Source organism: Leptonychotes weddellii, chromosome 1 (assembly GCF_054177405.1).
Source record: "Leptonychotes weddellii isolate Sample4059 chromosome 1, ASM5417740v2, whole genome shotgun sequence".
NCBI lineage: Eukaryota > Metazoa > Chordata > Mammalia > Carnivora > Phocidae > Leptonychotes > Leptonychotes weddellii.
In genome coordinates this window covers 55,918,406-55,938,774 of record NC_138369.1, presented here as the reverse complement: position 1 = coordinate 55,938,774, position 20,369 = coordinate 55,918,406, and the positions used below count along the sequence as shown (strand labels likewise).

Here is a 20,369-nt window from a genome sequence, read left to right as displayed (position 1 = left end):
ATGTAATGTATGGTGATTAAAATAACAATAAAAAATTAAAAAAAAAATGAATCCTGGAAAGACAACACAGGTGTATTTGTTTGGCCAGGCAGCTGTAATAAAGCCACAAACCGTATTGTCTTACAGTACTGGAGGCAAGACGTTCAAGATCAAGGTGTCAGCAGGTTTGGTTTCTCCTGAGGCCCCTCTCCTTGGCTTGTAGATGGCTTTTCCTCCATGTGAGCCCCTGGTGTCTCTTTCTGTGTGTGTTAATCTCCTCTTCTTGTAAGGACATAGATTGGACTAGGATTCACCTGAATGGCTTTGTTATAATTTCATCACAACTTTAAAGGCCCTGCCTCCAAATATAGTCCACATTCTGAGGCATTGAGCTTCAACATATGCATTTTTGGGGTGGGGAGGGGGCAGACTTCAGCCCATAAGGACAAGTTTAAGGGAATGAACACCCAGAGAAGCAAACCCACTTTTTTTTCATTTTAGACTTTGATGACAGTATGTTTGTTAAGACCTCAACGCCTGAGGAGTGGATCGCACAAGGAGATTATTACGCTAAACACCAGTGCTGGAAGGTAAGGAGCCGGGCTGGGAGCCAGTGGGGGAGGTCTTTGTGACTGGTGACCTCATCAGGCCTCACAGGCAGATTTTCCACCATCATCCTTGCCAGCAGGTTAGGGCGAAGGCTGTGGTGCCTGTGCTTCTTCAGAAACATCAGGCTGCCCTGCGATGAGGAGAGCTCCTTGCCCAGCTCCTTCTCCAGGGCAAGCATGACAACCTTCCACCGTGGCCAAGTGTCGGCATGACTTGCAGGAAAATGGAGGGTCATGACCTCTGCCCCGCCGACAAACCCCTCTGCTTATTTTCTTTCCTTCTTGTGCTCTGTGTTTAAACATTTTTGCTGTCGTCCCACCGCATTTTAAAATATTCACAGATTGGTCATTTGTTTTTTACGTTTTTCAAATTTGATCTGACATAGACTTGACTGCCAAGCTGAGTCTGGTGAGCAGGGGTTAAGCTTCATCACTAGACTCAGTTGACCAATTCTGGGCCACAAGTCATCCTAGTGAGCTTGAGCAGCCTTCTTCCAGCTAGTGTTATCTCTGCCAGTCCTCTGGAAATAATGAAACCAGTGTGAAGAGCCCCATCCCTCTCCCGACGGTCATCCCTACACATCACACAGTTTCCGGTCGGGCACCGTGGCATGTGTGTTTCCCAGGATGCAGTGGTGATGATGTCTCCCCCTGCAAGGCACAGACACCTTCAGCTCAACAAACTCATCACGGGCCCTGTCTTGTTCCATTTCTTCCTTGTGTCATCTGCGGCTTGTCAGAAGCACAATGACTGCAGCAGGTCATGCAGCCTGTTCCCTTGGCAGCTTCGCAAGCAGGGCTGAAGGGTGGACGCTTTTCTTCTTGGGGGTCTCTCTCTTTATCGTGAAGTCCCCCGTGGACTTCTCCTTACATCTCACTGCTCGGTACTAGGTCACGTGCCCATGCCTGTTGCCAGGGAGTCTGGGAGAGCAGTCCCATCCTGCAGTTTCAGCCCTTCGTCGGAGGCAGGTTCTGCCATCACGCAAGGGAGGGAGAGGGGTGCCCTGTGGGCCGGTAACCAACAGCCGGATTTAGCGGAGTGGCTCCTGTAGTCTCAGCCGGGTGACCCACGTCTGAACTCAGCAACCAGTCCGCAAGCAGGTCTGCTTCTGGGGCTTGGTCGGCTCTTGGCTTGGATGATCGGCGTGAATGGGGTTCCTGAATCACGTGCACTTCATCCTCCAGCGGGTGAGCCTGGGCTTGTTCACCTGGTGCCCCAGCAGCGTTCAAAGAGCAGAGGAGCATAGGGGGCCCCCTGACGCCTGGCCTCGGAGCTGGCCCTCTGTCGCTTTTGGTACATTCTGTTGGCCTGAGCAGGTCATGGCTCAGATCTGAAGGGAGGGGTCATAGGCAGCATGTCTATGCATGGGTGGGAGAAGCTGCAGAATTACACGGTAAAGGGGCGTGGGTGGAAACAGGGAGAACTGAAGGACTGTCGCCACCTTGCAGTCAGCCCTAAAGGGTGAGAGAACAGAATGCGCGCCATTGTGTGTTTGGGCGTGTCTGCCAAGCGTTTGCATAAATCTGTAGTATTTAGCGGCTGGAGGTTGACGGAGCTCTGAAACTTTCTTCTCTGCCCATCCTTGTTAAAACTTGGCTGCTGCTGTAAAACCAAGATCCTTTTTCGGGGGAGGAGCAGGGAGGGAAGGGCGGGATAATATGGCCAGCAGGTATGGATATGAAATCGGAAAACTAGATAGCCTTTCCCTTTATTCCTTTCAGAACACTGTTGGTGTTAACCCATATGTGTTGCCCGTGGATTTCCAATTCTTTATCCCTTTACAAGAGGCTTTTGAACGTTTGAATCTAAAATCCTTTTTTTATGGGAATTGGTATAGATGAGAATGTTATAAAAAGCCTTCCCCTCACCTGATTTTATTTTGATTCTGCTAAAGGGCTTCAGGACTCAGGTGGTTTATTAAGTTTTTGGCTGCATGTCAGTGAATGTTCCAGAACCACCATAGAAATGGCAATCACTTGAGATTGATTCATTCAACAAATTCCTGTTGAGCTGTGGGCCAAACACCGTGTTTAGGTTGCAGGGATGTGATGGTGAGCGGGACAGGCACTCAGAAGAGTGTCCAGCCCCAGCTGTTGCAGGTATCACAGAGGAGAGACCAGTTGCTCCTAGAACCACCTGTCCTGGACAGGGAGGCCAGGGAAGGCTGCTCTAAGTAGGAGCCTTGAGCTAAGGCCTATAGGATGAATGAAGTTAACTGGACAGAGAAGGGGTGGAAGAGCATTTCAATCAGAAGGAGTAGCATGTGTAAAAGTCCTGTGGTGGGAAAGAGTGTGGCACAGGTCATGGGAATGCAAGGAGGCCCATGAGGCTGGGGAAGCTGAAGCAAAGAGCCTGAGGGAACAAGATGTCATCTTGTCTACTTAATCCTTCCCTTGCCCACACTGAGACCTAATCTTTACATGCTGGACCAGACGTGACTTTCTGCCCTATAGCCTGTGCGTTGAGACATGGTGTCAGCATTCCTGCTTTAGAAAAGCAGCTTTCTGCTGGCAGGAATGGGGGTCCAGGCAACATTCCTGTGATACTCGTCTGCCCACTTTGTACCTGCTAACACAGACCTGCATGACCCAGGGCTCTAGCCAGTTACCTTCTGGGATGTGTGGTGACACCATCTCCATCCCCATCCCTACCCCCATTTCTGTGCTGTGGCTGTTTCACCAAGACTGTTGGTTAGCCATTATAGTTACCGTCTAGAGAGAACCTGTGTGGGGCCCAGAAGAGCCACTGGGTGACTTTGGGCCCACGGCTCTGTGTTTTTGTTACTGTATATACAATGAGAAGGATGAAACTTCTCACACATGGCTATTGGAAGATTAAGTGAGGGTGTTAATTATGGCGGCTTATAAAAATATATCCTGTATAGCTTTTCCATGGATTCTGGGCACTTTCAAGATCTTATTTATTTGAGAGAGAGAGCGAGACAGAGCATGTGCACGAGCAGGGGTGGAGGAACAGAGGGAGAGGGAGAAGCAGGCTTCCCGCTGAGCAGGGAGCTCGATGCAGGGCTCGATCCCAGGACCCTGGGATCATGACCTGAGCCAAAGGCAGACGCTTAACCGACTGAGCCACCCAGGCACCTCTCTGGGTGCTTTCAAAAGGAACCTTTGAGTGGGAAGTGTTCGGGGGTAACATTATTGGGCTTTATCCTGTGAGGCCTTTTTTTTTTTTTTTTTAGCTCATCAGCACGTTCCTGCTCCCCCACAGGCTGGGCTGGGATGTGGGATGAGACTCACTGCCTTGTCAGTGCAAACATGGCACGTGTGCTTTAACCCTTGTTCTGTATGTCACCTCCATTCCCTTGCTGGGAATCAAGACATTTTGCCTCTTTTAGGTTGCCGCCAAGTGTTACCAGAAAGGAGGTGCATTTGAGAAGGAGAAGTTGGCGCTGGCCCATAACACCGCCCTGAACATGAAATCCAAGAAAGTCAGCCCCAAGTAAGAGTCTTGGGGGTCATCTCAGGGCCGCTCTGGTGAGATCGGCTGGTGGGATCTGTTGGGGCTAGGTCACCATTCCATGGGTACTCTGTTTTCTCTCCCTCTTCCAGGGAGAAGCAGGTGGAGTACTTGGAACTGGCCAAGACCTATTTGGAGTGCAAGGAGCCAAAGCTTTCCCTTAAGTGCCTGAGCTACGCCAAGGAGTTCCAGCTGTCCGCCCAGCTGTGCGAGAGGCTGGGGAAGGTACGGGCCTAGCCTGCATTCCGCTGGGAGACCTGGGCTCCCTCAGCCCCTGCTTGAGTCAGGGAGGGGCTCTGGGCCTCCAAAGAGGGAGAGGTCGGCTCTGAAGACTATAGGGCAGCCATCTTTTCTCCGCTTGCCCGAGTGTTTACGTGGCTCCAGAGATGTGTGTGTGCGCATGCGTGTCCACATCTGTGTGAACGTTTGCGACCTGATGTTAATCACAGGAAGGCCAATTGTTCAAATCAAAGATTTTATTTATTTATTTGACAGAGAGAGACACAGCGAGAGAGGGAACACAAGCAGGGGGAGTGGGAGAGGGAGAAGCAGGCTTCCCGCTGACCAGGGAGCCCGATGCGGGGCTCGATCCCAGGGTCCTGGGATCAAGACCTGAGCCGAAGGCAGACGCTTAACCACTAATCCACCCAGGCGCCCCCATTTGTTCAAATCAAAGGGGAGGTGGGTTTTGGAATATTCCTGCCTTCCCGTCCTCCATGTTCGGTCTGGAGTCTGCCTGTGTGAATGGCCTGGGCATTGACGTAGTGGTTTTTCTGTGTTCTCAGTAATTGTTCTATATGTGCACCAACCAATCTGGCAGCCACTAGCTACACGTGGCTATTTAATTTATAATTTAATGAAAATGTAATAAAATTACAAATACAGTTCCTCAGTCTCACTAGCCACACTTCAAGTGCTCATTGTTCTAGAATATTTCCATCATCACAGCGCTGTCGGATATAGCCGCTGATTAGAACTTAGCTACTCACAGAGTGGTCGGCAGGCTGGTGGTGGGCCACAGATTTTTATTTGTCTGCAACAAGATTAACACAGAAGATGAAAGTAACCAGTGAGAGACTGTTACAGCACTTTGGCATTGCCGTAACCTCCAATCGGTGATGATTTTTTTAGTGATTCCTTTGTCTTTCTCATTGAGATATAATTGGCATGTAAAATGATATCAGTTAGGGGTATACAACTAATGATCTGATACATGTATGTATTGTGAGATGATCACTACAGCAAGTTTCATTAACGTCCATCACTATACAGAGTTACAAAATTTTTTTTCTTGTGATGAGGTCTTTTAAGATCCATTTTCTTAGTAACTTTCAAATATACAATACAGTGGTAACTACAGCCACCGTCCTGTACCTCACACGATTCAGCTGGGGCTGCTGAACTCCCCGCCCCGGGGGTAGGGGCTTTATGCCCCTCCAAGAGGGGGGTGGGTTTCCACATCTCTTTGTGAAATGTGGTAGCTCCTGGATCCTCAGAGCACCCTGGGCATTGGGTGGGGTGGGGGTGGCACTTACCGGGGACTTTGAAGTGTGGCCCCAAGTCCGTGTAAAGATCGTAAGGCCCTCCTGGTGCTGCCTGCCCTGCTCCCTGTTTATTAGGGGATGTGACTTGTTAGGGTGTGGGAGATGGGGATGGGATAAGGATTTCAGGGCAGGTGGGAGTTTGGGTCCTAAGATCCTAGGAACTAGGATAGCTTCCAACCTTACCATGTTCCTTGGTCGCCAACCCTTCAGTCTCCCATGGCACCACATGGACCCTAAGTGGTGATGGCTACAGGGAACCAGCCTAAGCCTTTGTGTCCCCTTTTTGTGTACCAGTGCCTGCCATGACTGAGTCAGAGATCTTCTCCTTACTCACGTTGCCTACCCCCCCACCCCTAGCCTGGCAAGCTCTTCCTCGGAAAATAGGAGGCCCAGGGACCAGTAGGCCATTAGTACAGCCTATGTTCCCTTCCTCGGAACTTCAGTGTCTTCAAAATGTGGAGGCCACTCTGCTCCTGGAAACACAGCCTTCCCTGTTTCCTTCCCCTTCCACAGGCCTGACCTCTGGTGGCAGCCTCTTCTGCTTCCTCTCCCCAGTATGTTCTAGCAGCTCCAAGCCCCACCCAGGGAAGGGGCTGATCTCTTTCTTTGCTCAGGCTCCTCCCTGGAAGGGGGTCCAACCTGAGCCAGCCTCAAACCTCATGTGATCCTCCCACCAAACTAACCAGCACAATTCAAGTTGATCAGCTTGGCAGCAGTCTTTGTCAACATCCTTAGACCAAATTGCCTCCGTGTTCCCAGCCCCCAGATGTGTGCTACCCCCGCAAAGAAATGTTTGTGAGGTGGCCCTGGGGGTATAAGACTCTTTTTGCAGGGATTCCTCTGCCTCACCTGTTTCTTGCCTGAGAGAGACATTGGTTTCCCTGGAAACCTCTCAAGGCCCTTGCTCTGGATGGCAGGTGGGGACCCTTCCCCTCAGGGAGCAGACATGCAGAGCGGGGGGCTGCCGCTTAGAGCCAGCCCTCTGTTCTCTCTCTGGTTGGGCACAAGCTTGGCACCTAAGAGGACGTGCATTCCCACTTGGGGGTTTTCCTTCTGAGTAATCAGCATCGTCAGGAGAGGACAAGAGATGGGGTGGTAGGTGCTCTGGTTATGGGGTTGTATTCATGTGGCTGAGATGGGTCTAGATGCTCCCTGCTCTGTAAGGTCTCTGGACATAGAAGAACCTCATACCTGAATCTTCTTTGTATTTTGGCACTTGGTGTAGATTGTCTAGAGAAATAAAAGCCAGCTCAGATTTACTAGAGGGTCTGGCATAGGTGTTTTGTCTTGTTTCACTTTGATTTTGTTTTCTTTGGACCTCAGGAGCCGCGAGTAGAATTTTGAAATGAAATATTCAACATGAAGAGATGGGCCCTTACTGGGTGCCAGGCACTCTGGGTGCTCAGTGGCCAGCAGGTGGCAATGCAGGGGCCTCTGCCTTCCTAGTGTGGGAGAGGGATGACAGACTAGCCAGAAGCATAGGAGATGCCCGTGCTGATGAGACCAAGTGACCAGGGGAGAGAGGTGTCAGGTGCCTCTGTTTTAGGCAGGGGGTGGGCAGGGAGCTGCCTTTTTTTGTTTGTTCTTTTTTTAAATTTAAATTCTAGTTAGTTGACCTACAGTTCAATATTGGTTTCAGGAGTAGAGTGGTTCAGTGGTTCATCATTTACATATAACACCGGGTGCCCGTCATCACTAGTGCCCTCCTTAATCCCCATCCCCCGTCTAGCCCATCCCCCACCCACCTCCAACCCTCAGTTTGTTCTCTATAGTTAAGGGAGCTGCCTTTTGAGCAGAGACTGTGAGCAGTGCTGCAGGGCATCGCAGGCCAAGCATCCTTGCAGGCAAGAGCCCTCCAAGGTGGGAGTGTGTCGGGGAGCTCGAGAAACAGTAAGAGAGCTGGTTGGGCCAGAACAGAGTGAATGGGTAGAAGTGGTAAAATGAGCAAGAGAGGGTGGCAGGAGCAAATCAGGTAGGGCCTCAAAGTCCATGGTCGGGACTGGATTTTGTCCAGAGGTGACAGGGAGCTGGTGGAAGGTTCTGGCCGCAGGAGCGACATGGAGCTCATTGTTTGGATGCTCTGGGAGGAGGTGTGTAGGCAGCAAAAGTAGAAGCAGACAGGCCAGTGGGGAACAGGCCAAGGCTGGATGGTGTGGCTTGGATTGCCATGAGGGTGCTGGAGGTGGTGGGAAGGGAATTTGGGCAAACGTTGGGAGAGCCAAGCATAAAGTATTACCCGAGGGGCTGGCTGGAAGTGTGGGAGGAAGAGTGGGATAGAATTTTGTGTCCATGGCAAACCCACTGGTGGTTTTCGTCTGTTCGTCCTCTTCCTCTTCATGGTTGCTGTCCGTTCCCATTCTCTCCTCACCGGCAGCCATTCCAGTGCATTTAATGTGAAGCCCCCATTTGCATGCTTAAGTGAAGAGCAAATAATAATATTTTCTATATATATATTTTAAGCTTATTTAAATGGCATATTTTTCTGTTTTTTGTTTTTGTTTTTGTTTTTTTTTAACTTTTTCCACGCCCTGCTATAGTGTTAAGGTCTGGCCAGGTTTCTGACCCCTGATAGTAATCCAGAACGGGCATCCCTGCCTTTGACTTATCCATTTCGCTAGTGGTGAACGTCCAAGTTACCACCAACTCCCTGCTGCCACATACAGGACTGTGGCGTAGTGTGTCTCCTTCCAGTCCTGGGTGCTGCCAGAAGTGGGCTTGCTGGCCCTAGGGTATGCATGTACTTAATTTCACTAGGTGAAAGTGGAAGCCACTTTTCTTTCTAGAACAGCGGTGCCAGTTTGTGCATTAGGGTTCCATGTGCCCCACCTTTTTGACCACATTCAGTGGGTTCTGATTTTCTAATTTTTGCAGACTTCATGGATGTGTCTCACTGTGGTTTTAATTCACAATTCTTTATTAGTGAGGTTGAGCATCTTTATTGATTTGTTAGTCATTCAAGTTTCCCTCCACCGTGACCTGCCACTTTATATCCTTTACCTAGTTTTCTGCTGGGTTTCCAGGAGTCTTTTTCTTGTGATTGTAGGAATCCATTTAATGTTCTAGACCTGTCCAGTCTAATAGAGTAGCCATTAACCACAGGTGGAAAATAAGGTTAAAACTGATGAAAGTGAAATGAAATAAAAAATTTGGTTCCTCCTTTACGCTACCCACATTTCATGTACTTACTCTTCACACGTGGCTAGTGGCTACCATATTGGCTAGCATAGTTGTAGAACATTTCCATCTTCACAGCAAGATCTATTTGACAGTGCTGGTCTAGATGTTAATGTTTGTCTTCTCTCTGTTAACTTTGTTTCACATGCCCTTTGTTCAACAGTTATGATATAATTGAAACCATCAGTTTTTCCCCTGATGTTTGAGTGTTTTGGGTTTTGTTGAGGACTTTCTTTACCTCAGGGTCACAAAGATAATTGTCATACATTTTCTTCCAATAGTTTTCGCATTTAGATCTTTGACCTATCTAAAGGTTAAATTTGTGTATGGTGTGAGGTTGGGATTTAACTTTGTTTTTCTCCCTATAAAGAATTTGTTTTCCTAATATTACCTATGTCTTAGTGTTTTTCACTGGATCCTAACAGCAGACAATACTATTCATGGTGTTGGCTTATTTTTAAGATAAAAGGTTATGCTATGAATACTCAAAGAGTATGTTTTACTCTGTCCTAGATAAAAGATGCTGCCTGTTACTATAAGCGAAGCCAGTGCTACAAAGATGCTTTCAGATGCTTTGAGCAGATTCAGGAATTCGATCTAGCACTCAAAATGTACTGCCAGGAGGAGCTTTTTGAAGAAGCTGCTATTGCAGTGGAAAAGTAGGTGGTTTTATTCTCTCCCTTCCTCCACTCTGTTCCCTCCATCCCACTGCTCTCTGGGGCATCCTACCCTGGATGGTGTTATCCTGCTCTTCTGAAGTGACTTGCCCATGTCACCCTCCTTCCGCTTGAGTCGTGGCATTGGTGCTGGGATGGGAAGTGTGGGAGGAAAAAGAGTGGAATATAATCTTCTCTTCACAGCAAACCCACCATTGGTTTTAATTTGTTCATTCTCTTCCTCTTCATGGCCAGTCTTCATTCCTGTTCTGTCCCCATTGGCAGCCATTGCAGTGCTTTTAGGATACACACCCTTAGTATATGTATATTTCATATACTCTACTCTCTTTATAAGCTTTGACACCGTGTCATAAGGAGAAGGAGTAGAAGAAGATGAAGGGTTTGTTACAAGTGTGTACATAATACACATGGCAATTTTGTGCTTAATGATGGTTCTGTCCTCTTCCGCCTTTACCTGCTGAGTTGACAGTTTTGCTGAATGGCTGGATAAAGGTAAGAGCACTAGTGGGCCATCAGGATTTTGCTTCACCACAATCTACTGGCAGATCCTCAGCCATGCACTCGTACATATGTGTATGAACATGTACCCTTGTAAGTTTCATACTTGACCACCGGAGGCCTTCTTGAACCTTTAGCCTAGTTCATATTCCAAAGGTGAAGTGGAGATGGTGGGGTTAATGGTTGACAAGGAATATAGAAATAGCATGTTGTTGATGCCCCTAGGAGATCTTCCTGGTGGTATGGGACAGCTAGAATCAGAGTCTGCTATTCTGCGTTTCTGTTGAGCAGGAGTTGAGTCCACTCTCAGCTCCTGGAAAAGTAGGGTGTGGGTTGGTTCTACATTTCTTTTGCTTTCTACCAAATTATACCTATGACGAAATGAACATAACTGACCCAGATGTTCAAACTTCAGATTTTTATTTATTTATTTATTTATTTTTAAAGATTTTTTATTTATTTGAGAGAGAGAGAATGAGAGACAGAGAGCATGAGAAGGAGGAAGGTCAGAGGGAGAAGCAGATTCCCTGCTGAGCAGGGAGCCCGATGCGGGACTCGATCCCGGGACTCCAGGATCATGACCTGAGCCGAAGGCAGTCGCTTAACCAACTGAGCCACCCAGGCGCCCCAGATTTTTATTTTTTAAGTCAGCTTTTATTTAAGTATATATTCAAAAAGGTGCACATAATTCTCACAAAATTAATATACTTGTGTAACCAGTACCTCAATAAAGATACTCAGTACTTTGAGTTTTATTTTTGGAAATGGAAAAGTACGTGTTCAGGGCCAGGGCTGGTAAATGAGCATGTTCTTTTATCCAGGTCTTTGGTACTATTCTCTATGTGATACATGCAATGGGTGTGTATTAGTCAGCTCAGGCTACCATAACAAAATGCCATAGATTGGGTGGCTTAAATGACAAAAATTTATTTTCTCCTAGTTTTAGAGGCTAGAAGTCCAAGATCAAGGCTCTGGCCGGTTGGACTACTGCTCAGAGCTCTTTCCCTGGCTTGCAGATGGCTGCCTTCTCCCTGTGTCCTCATGTGGCCTTTCCTTGACATTTGAGGAGAAAGAGTGCACAAGAGAGCTCACTCTCTGGTGTCTTCTTCTTTTTTTAAAAAAATTAATTAATTTATTTTAGAGAGTGTGCGTGCATGAGTGAGGGGAGGGGCAGAGGGAGAGGGAGAGAGAATCCTCAAGCAGGCCCCCTGCTGAGCACAGAGCCCGATGTGGGGCTGGATCCCATGACCCTGAGACCATGACCCAAGCCAAAACCAAGAGTCAGATGCCCAACTGACTTAGCCACTCAGGTGCCCCTCTCTGGTGTCTTCTTATAAGGACACTAGTTCTCTTGGATCAGGGCACCACCCTTGTGACCTCATTTAAACCTTAGCTACTTCCTTAGAGATCCCATCTCCAAATACAACCACACTGGGAGTTGGGGCTTGACTGTATGAATTTTAGGGGACAAAACTATCAGTCCATAACAGGATGCCAGCTGTGATATTTATTGGGTACCCCGTTATCAGGGTGCTATGCAGTGGTGGTGGGGGTAATTGACCAGGCCAATTCCCTTGTGAGTTTGTATGACAAAACCGACTGAGAGGTTTTTTTTTTTTAAACTTTTAATTCATTATATAACCTTCTGTCCTCAGTTTTCCAGAAGAGCCTTGAATAGTCAGTCATGGATTTCTCCCAGAAACATCTTTTTCTTTCATTATTTTTTTCTCAGCTTTATTGAGGTATACAACTAAGAGTTTCTAATGATGTGTTGAGTTGAGATCTAAGAGTAATCTGAGTATTAACTGGAGCCTCACACTAGATCTGTTTGAGTGTCCTTTGAACACCATGCATATTGGGTGTAGAATTCAACTGCTAACTGGCCTGACTCACAGTGTATTGAGGACATTTTAAATTTGAAAAGAAAATACGTGGGTAGTTCTTTATACTTGCTAAAACTACTCCTTACTCCATCAGCCAATGCTCACATGTAAAGTATACTCCCTTTCTTCATTTTTATTTACACCCCTCATGGGAAGCCTGTTCTGCTAGGAAATCTGATGTTTGTAGCATAACTCTGGGGCATCATAAGGCACCTGGGCACTTTTCTGGTTGTGATGAAATGGATTTTATCCCATGAGAGTTCAAAAGCAAGCATATTTTATTGGATTGTTCCAGTGCCTCGAAGACTGTGGGACTGTGGTGTGGGATATACTGACTTTGATCAGCAGAGTAAAGGGGAGCATTCAGAGCCTCATTAATCTCACTCTAACTCAACCACATGCATACCTGGCAGAAGAGAAAAATCACAGTTTGGGTAATAAGAGGAAGGTTACTGTCCTGCTGGTATGTGTGCAGTCTCTGTCTTCACCCTTTCTCATTAGTCCTGTCTCAGACTCAATGGAGCTGTAGACCCAAAATGATTATCATGCTTTTATGAAAGTTTAAGGGTTTTTTTTTTTTTTTTCAGGGATAATTTTGATTATGCATAATTGTTGCCCCTCAAATTGACTTTCAACCCTAACTTCCATTTGCTTAGGTTGCAACTCCATTATGTTTCATTAATTAAATATACTAATGCTGGTTCCTCTGGAGAATAAAGAATTAATTTTATCCGTGTGAAATGAAGCATTTATAAAGATGCTGGATAGGTTTAGGTCCTATTTTGTTATTTATATCTACGTGTGGGAATTGTAGTTAACGGGCTCTGTGCTGTATTTTGGAGAACATTTTCTGTTGGGTGGTAATAGGTTGACATTTGTGTTGTCTGTCAACGCAGGTACGAAGAAATGCTAAGGGCCAAGACCCTTCCCATATCCAAGCTGTCTTATTCTGCCAGTCAGTTTTACCTGGAAGCGGCAGCAAAGTACCTGAGTGCAAATAAGATCAAGGAGATGATGACTGTCCTCTCAAAGCTAGACATAGAAGACCAGCTGGTGTTCCTGAAGTCTCGCAGACGGCTTGCAGAAGCTGCAGAACTGCTGAACAGGGAAGGTCGGCGAGAAGAGGCTGCCTTGCTGATGAAGCAACATGGCTGCCTGTTGGAGGCCGCCAGGCTCACTGCCGACAAGGACTTCCAGGCCTCGTGTCTGCTGGGGGCTGCCCGCCTCAATGTAGCCAGGGATTCAGATGTAGAGCACACCAAGGCCATTCTGAGAGAAGCCCTTGACCTCTGCTCTCAAACCAATCAGTTGTCTGGCATCGCTGAGGCCCATTTCCTCCAGGGGGTGATCCTGAGAGACTTTCAAAAGCTCAAGGACGCCTTCTTCAAGTTTAACACACTCAATCACTCAGCTGGAGTGGTGGAGGCGCTCTACGAAGCCACCAGCCATTGTGAGGCCGAGCCTGAGAAGGTCCTGGCCCTGGCTCCGGGGGGTCTGGAAGTCCTCCTCCATCTGGTCAGGGCCCTCAAAAGAGTGACCAACAATGCAGAGAAGGAGATGGTCAAGTCTTGCTTTGAGTTTTTTGGAATTTCTCAGGTGGATGCCAAGTATTGCCAGATAGCTCAGAATGACCCTGGGCCCATATTAAAAATAATTTTTGACCTGGATTTGAACTTGAAAGAGAAGAAAACAAAAGACTATTTCTTGATAATGACTGACCAAGTGAAATTAGCCCTCAACAAACACCTTTTGAGTAGGCTGTGTCAGATCACACAGAGCCTGCTTGGGAAGACCTACCCAGGCATCTGCATGAGGTTTATTGTAGGCTTGAAATGTGAGGATGAAAACTGTAAAGATTTCCACAGGCCTTTGCGGCGTTGCGAGGCCAAGTGTTTGGTTCAGTCAAAAATGCACTTGGTGGCCATCAGTGGGTTGCTTTTGGAAGCCAAAAAAGTATTCCCTAAAATCTTGGCAGAAGAACTTGAAGACATTGATTATATTTTGCCTACAGATAGGTATGGCCTTTGCAAATCCTTCCTGAATGTCCTCTTCCCTAAGCATTTCCATCAGAGAGTGTTGTCAGAAAACCCCATGGCATGCAAAGAAATCCTCAAAACAAACTACAAATCCTTTCGATCCTGCAGGTCTGTTCTGAAAGAGTACATCCATTTTTTGTTTCAAAACGAAAGGGCACGAAGCCGCCGGGAGTCTACGGACCTGTGGCTGAGCGCCATGCAGGCTTTCCTTGTCTCCTCCAACTATCCGGAGGAGTTTGAAAAGCTGCTCCACCAGGAGGAGGACAACTACAACAGGGAACTCAAAGCTCTAGAGGCTGAGAAAGAGGAAAGGGGCAGGGGGAGAGGCAGCAAGATGAAGGGGATAGAAGGAAAATTCGGCATGTTGGCGCCCAACAAGGATGACGACAATACCGAGAAGACCCACCTTTGCTTCATCCGGCTGCTGGAGAATTGCATTGACCAGTTCTATGTATACAGGAACCCAGAAGACTGCAAGAGGCTCTTTTTCCGCTTCATGAATGTCCTGGTCAAGAGATGCAAAGAACCGCTCATCCCCAGCATCGGGAACACCGTGGCCCTGTTGGAGTTCCAGTTTGTCCACTGTGCGGTGGTTCTGGCCCGCCTCTGGAAGAATGCCATCCTGTGCCTCCCCAAGAGCTACATCGCGCTCTTGCACTACTGGGAGTTCCTGTTCAGCAAGAAGGACAGGGAGCTCGGAGACGTGTTCTGCATCATTCAGGAATACAAACCCAAGGACGTGACAAGGGCCATTCAGGATTTCCGGTTCCACCTCTCCTACCTTGTCAAGGTGCTCTGCGGCTGTGAGAACGTGAACTTCAACGTCCTGCTCGATGCCTTCGCTGAGATAGACTACGTGGTGTCTGGTGAGGCAGAGCGGACCCTGGTGCTGTGCCTGGTGATGCTGGTGAATGCCGAGGAGCTCTTGCAGCCATACTGCAAACCTCTTCTGCACCGCCACTTCCAGGAGATCCAGATGAGGCTGCAGCTGATGAGCATGGACTGCCCGGACCAGGTTCCCGAGAGGCTCCTGAAAGTGGTCAAGCGGGTGTTGACGGCGGTCACCGTGAAGTCTGTGGCTGAGGCGCTGCAGGACCTGCTCTCTGAGCGGGACGAAGAGTACCTGATGGACTGCCACTGGCGGTGGGACAGCGTGCACACCAAGGGGTCCGTGGTGCGTGGCCTCTATCACGAGGAGGTGAAACTAAGCCGCCTGCTCTGTGTGGACTCCGTGGACTACTCTGCTGAGCCAGAGTGCGAGTTTGGTCAGGACGAGACAGAGGAGCTGGCCTTGGAAGACCGGGACCACCTCCTGGCTGCTATCCTTTCCCAGAAGCAGCGGAAGGCTTCCATCCAGCGGAAGCTGAGAAGGGCCTGCCTGGTGGTGTCCCTGTGCATCAGCTGGAGGAGAAGGGTGAGTGCGCAGACAGAGTGCTTCCGAGAGGAGACCAGGGAGCCCGGGGCCGGGAACTTCAAGAAGGCCGACGTCGACAGGACCCAGTGCGACCTGTGTGGGGTGAAGTTCACCCGAGGTCCTGACAACTATTTCAGCCCCGGGAAGGCATTTGAGGGAGAGGCTTCAGAGGCGGTGGCCATTTCCAGGGCCGAGCTGGGAGACACAGAGGGTCAGGAGAGGAATAATGAGTCTTACGAGCAGCACATCCTCCTAGAAGGTCATCAGAGGCAGCAGGTGGCCTATCAGAAGTACTCGGAATTTTTCCGTGAGAACGTGGACCCGGCCATTGATGAAGGCAAGCTGGTGGTACAGGACATTGAGCAGAGCATGTGGATCCGCAGTCACCTGGGCTCCAAAGAGCACAGCCACATGCTGCAGAGGAAGGTCCAGGAGAACATCAAGAAGGTTTTGGATACGGTGGAGGACCTCTACAGGCGCAAGGCCTGGGCTGGCGGTAAGGGGTCCTCAGAAATTGGGGCCCAGGTGGTGTTAGAACCCAGGCTTTGAGAACACATGTCAGAGTCAAGTCCTTTTGTGGTGAGGTCTGTCCTGGAGATGACAGAACTTGGCGTTGGCCAAGAAATACAAGCGAGGAACGTGTGTTCTCAAAGTACAGCAAAACCCCATTCTTTGAACCACCCCACCCCCAGTTAAAACATTGTGATTATCTTGGGTCAGGATGGTTTCCCCTGGTACTACAGACAAGAAAAGGGCTTGCTAACTAGTTCTGTGGCAAGGATATAGGGAAAGCGTTCAGTCTTGAGGAAAGCTTCTGATCTGTTCATCAGTGATCATTTCTTGAACACCTACTCTGTACTGAACCCTTGACTAAGATCCGGAGGTGCGTAACTGGTGTCATCCTTTTAGGAGGGTTCTTAAACCATACCCAGTGTGAGACTTTAACAATAAGAATTCCTATGTGGTCTTTGAATCAGATTTCCTCTAACTTCCTTATTAGCTATTTCTTAGCAACACTGCGTGGAAGTGACATTATGTATAAAATTAGTGAAACTAGGTATTTAAAACTTATTCTATAATCCGGACACTCTAGTTTAAGGTTTAGTGACATGTTGAACAAAGCTTCCTTGAGAGGTTTGCTATTGGCAATCTTTATAGACACGCAGTGATGGTATTTAATTGTAATTTATAACGTTTGTGGTGGCAGAAGGTGGCTGTGGGTCCTTATCCCATTATCCCCCTCAGGGGAAACACAGAGACAGGCTCTTGGGAAGTGGGGGCCTTGGCTCTAGTACTGAGTGGTCTGGTCTCTGCAGCGGCCCGCTCACTCAGAACCCTTGTTCTTTGGTTCCTGCAGCGGAGGAAGTGATGGTTCGGTTGGTCAACATTCTCATCCCGTCAGTCAGGGATGCGCAGGAGTGGCTGATGAAGACAGAACTCCACTTAAAGGAGGAAGGTAAGGAGCCCTTTATCCCAGGATAATGCTCTGGGTCTCGTGATTCTTGGTTCTGCTGACTCCCAGGTCAATGTGAAGGTTGTCCATGGTGTCAACAGTGGCCACTCACTGTCTGGGTGCATTGCCCCAGTCAGTCAAATTATTAGCAACATAGTATCCCAGTTTCCCCAGCTGACTGGGAGGGCTCCCTTTAGTTGCTTTTTCGACAACCTCTTTGGCCTCTCATGAGCTGTTATCGATGACATCTAATCACTACTCAGGCTCAATACAGTGACTCCCAAGGATAGACAAAGTATTGAAAAACCTCCTCTTGGTAAATATGCTTGCCTGTGTGAACCATTCATGTAAGTTAGTGGGTATTTATTGAATGTCTAGTATGTATCAGCATTGTTTTGGGCTTGGGGATATAAAACAAACACATCTGTGAGCAAAGCAAACAAAATCATTGGGGAAACTTGCATGTACCTTCCCATAGAGGGTTAAGGGCTTATATGGAGTGAGTCAAGTTACTCTCCTGACAGAGTGATCTTGCCAAATTCTTTATCATCTGGGAAGTCTTCCCTCTTGCCCATTCCAATTGTTGCCCGCTTTTGGCTGGGTCTTATTTCTTCTTACTCCAAATATTTCATGTGCCCCAGAATGTTCTTCTGTGGGTCCTCCTAATCAGTCCAGCTGCTACTGGAAAATCCAGACCCCAGAGCTGGGAAAAACTAGAAGGTACTTGGCACACATATTTTTGGCAGTAAAAAATCTTTAGAATATAGTGTCCTGCTGGGACTATGATTTTTATGATTGTTTCAAAAGGAAGATAACTGGTATACCAACTCAAGTTTGTGGTTGAGCTTAGGTTTTGTTTGATGTCTTTGCCATTTGAAGGGTCTCTGAAATAAGAGCAGAGGAACCAGCCTTGTATAAGAACTTAATTCTAGAGAAGGGTGTTCAGTTGGGCTCTGATTCAGGCTTTCTCCCCGCCTTTAATTTAAAACAATTACAGAGATATCAGGTTTTACTAGCATGTTATATTTAATTGTGGAGTGAAAAAAGAAATCACCATTCTGTACTTTGTGTCCGGTTTTTTGTTTGTTTTTGTGCTTTTTTTTAAATGATGTTCAGTTAGCCAGCATATAGTACATCATTAGTTTTTGATGTGGTGATCAACGATTCAGTAGTTGTGTATAACCCCCAGGGCTCATCACAGCACATGTTTTTTGCTTTTGAAACAGGTATCATTCAGGAAGATGATTACGAAAATGAAGTGGAAGATTTTGGTGAGCTCCGTCCTCGAAGGCGTCCGCGGAAATGTGGAAAGCAGAGAAAATACTAACGTCCACACAGCTCCTGCCTCCTAGGCCTTCAGAACATTCCATCCTGACTTAGAATTCTGAGTGCTGGAGCAGAAGAGAAAAGGAATGTAAATTAGCTTAAAAAAGTAGGGGAGTCTAGCAACACCTTTGATTTTTGTTCTTGTTATTTTTCTCACCGGTGGCTTTGACCTGATCACTCTGTCGCCTGGAAGTCTAGCAGTGGTAATTCTCTCTAGAACTTGTTCAGATGAGAGGAGTCATAGCTGAAATAACCTCGGGATGCCTCACCCCAAAGCTCTGAGGTTCTCTGGCGCATCCCCATTGTGACATGAGTCATCAGCAAGGGACATCCCTCACCTCAGAGTTGGCGCTGCTCCTGGCAGGGAAATCCCTCCATGGGTTCCCTCATCTCCTTTCACGTGGCTGCAGGGTCAGGAACCCCATGTGCGCCCGGGGTCCCTGTGGGCCCACCGCTGGCCACTTGTGACCCCAGGACATACCCTCTGGTCATCTCTGAACCTACTTGTAGCAAGGTCCCTTCTGTTATGTACAGTAGCTTCTTCTGTCTGCGCACCCTTTCTGCCCTCCTCCTCCCCATTTTTTTGGGGGATGATTTTCAGCTCCCTGTGCAAGTCACGGTTAGACTACCTCAGAATGTAGTCCAGAACTCCCCCCCCTCCCCCCCCCCGCCCGCGTCCTGTGGGCGGGAGCCTCAGGACTTTTGCCCTAGGAGGCAACCTGGGGGATGTTGCGGGGGGGTTCCCAGCCTGCCTCTCCAAGATGGTCCTAACTCTGCCTTCGCTATGGTGCAGACATTCCAAAAAGTGTTTGTATGTGGCCCTATGTGTCTCGTTTTCTTGTTTGAAGGACGCTATTATAGCTTCACGCCCAGGCCCCACTGAGCCAGCGGCCATCAGTGTGGTCCCATTCTGGAGGCCTCCATGCCACTCATGGCTCCTGCCCACCCTCTCCCCTGCCCCTCAGCCCAGCCTGCTGTGAAAGCTCGGGTTATGTGGGCCCTTCATCGCTCTGTCCGCACAGCAAAGCCAGCTTGCTCCCCGTGTTCTGCTGCTTTTGCTGCTTATTGTTTTCTCCTTATTGTCTTTCTAAATGACTCTGTTTCCTTGTTTCTAATTTTTATTAGGTTGTGTTTCTAATTTTTATTCCAGATGTTTTTTTTATAAACTTGCCAGAACACAAGGGAAAAAACCCAATCAGATCTTACTGTATTATCACATTTTTATAAAGTTAAATCATTTCTCTTACCTGGAGCCGCCCATTTATTGTTTCTAGTCTCCACTCAGAGAGTAAAAGGTAAATCCGGGCACTGGTTCTCTCTGACCAGCTGGTTGATGCCGACCCCGGCAGAAGCTTGCTGTGCCTTCTGAAATGAAGACATCCAGGGACTCAGGGCTGGTTGCGGTGTCTCCTGAGGCCTTGCCTGGGCCTCCTGAGCATTTGGGGTGTGGACTATAAGGAGTTTTGTCAGTGCTGCCTCTGGGCACTGCCGCCAACGAGAACATAGCCCTGGGAGGCAGGAGACCCGGAGTCGAATCCTCTCCCACCCTTATGGAGTGGTGTAACCTGGGGTGCATCAGATCACTGAGTGCCTAGATGCGGCACCCCCTTGGGGGCTTGGAGTCTGCTGTGAGGGGGAGGTGGAGACATGGGAAAGCAGCCATGATAGAAATGCATATCGCACGGGGTGGCAGCTGCATTTATGTAGCCCAGTGGGGCCTCAGTTTCCCCTTTGGGGGAATCGAATGGTCCAAGAGCCCTTTGTGCCCTGATGCCCAGTGGTTCTGTAGGTTGTTGCCAGGGGTTTGAGCACCCTCCGGTCTTGGTTGTGTGATCTCAGGGTTTGCTTATGTTGGGTGAGCAGGACAGCTGAGTCTCAGGAAACAAAGTGTCCTCTGATCCTATGGTTCGAGGTCCAGGAGGCTCATAACTGGGCCAGATGAGCCTGCTGTCTTGTATATCAACACTGTCTGATAGAACCTCCTAGAGAGAACCACTCTCAGGAATCCACCTTCTCAATGGTAGGGGGGCTTAGAGTGTGGGTGCGGAGGTTGGGAGTGAGGAATGGGATTTAGCAGCAGGGTCAGTAATTCCCACCGATGACCTCAATCCACAGGCCCTCCCAGTAGCAGGGGCTTTGGTGTCCCAGGCCTTGCCCGGAAATCCAGGACGGGGGCTGTGTGTCAGAGATCCCCAAGACTACTCTCAGGTTTGGTAATTCACTAGATGGCTCGAGGACTCAGCATGTAGTTGTATTCATAGCTCTGATTTATTATAGCCAAAGCATACCAAGCACCATCTGC

At 48.2% G+C, this 20,369-nt stretch overlaps 1 protein-coding gene across 1 annotated transcript in view; it reads left to right on the top strand.

Moving 5' to 3' along the window:
• TRANK1 (tetratricopeptide repeat and ankyrin repeat containing 1) overlaps window positions 1-19,313 on the top strand; it is a 79,629-nt gene extending 60,316 nt beyond the window's left edge. Inside the window, exons 17-23 of the mRNA XM_081824141.1 lie at window positions 481-569; window positions 3,941-4,044; window positions 4,155-4,287; window positions 9,294-9,439; window positions 12,735-15,784; window positions 16,646-16,744; window positions 17,968-19,313. Of these exons, the coding sequence (XP_081680267.1) occupies window positions 481-569; window positions 3,941-4,044; window positions 4,155-4,287; window positions 9,294-9,439; window positions 12,735-15,784; window positions 16,646-16,744; window positions 17,968-18,068 (3,722 nt within the window). The 3' untranslated portion in view covers window positions 18,069-19,313. The remainder of the gene's footprint in view (window positions 1-480; window positions 570-3,940; window positions 4,045-4,154; window positions 4,288-9,293; window positions 9,440-12,734; window positions 15,785-16,645; window positions 16,745-17,967) is intronic.
• Window positions 19,314-20,369: the final 1,056 nt, after the last annotated feature.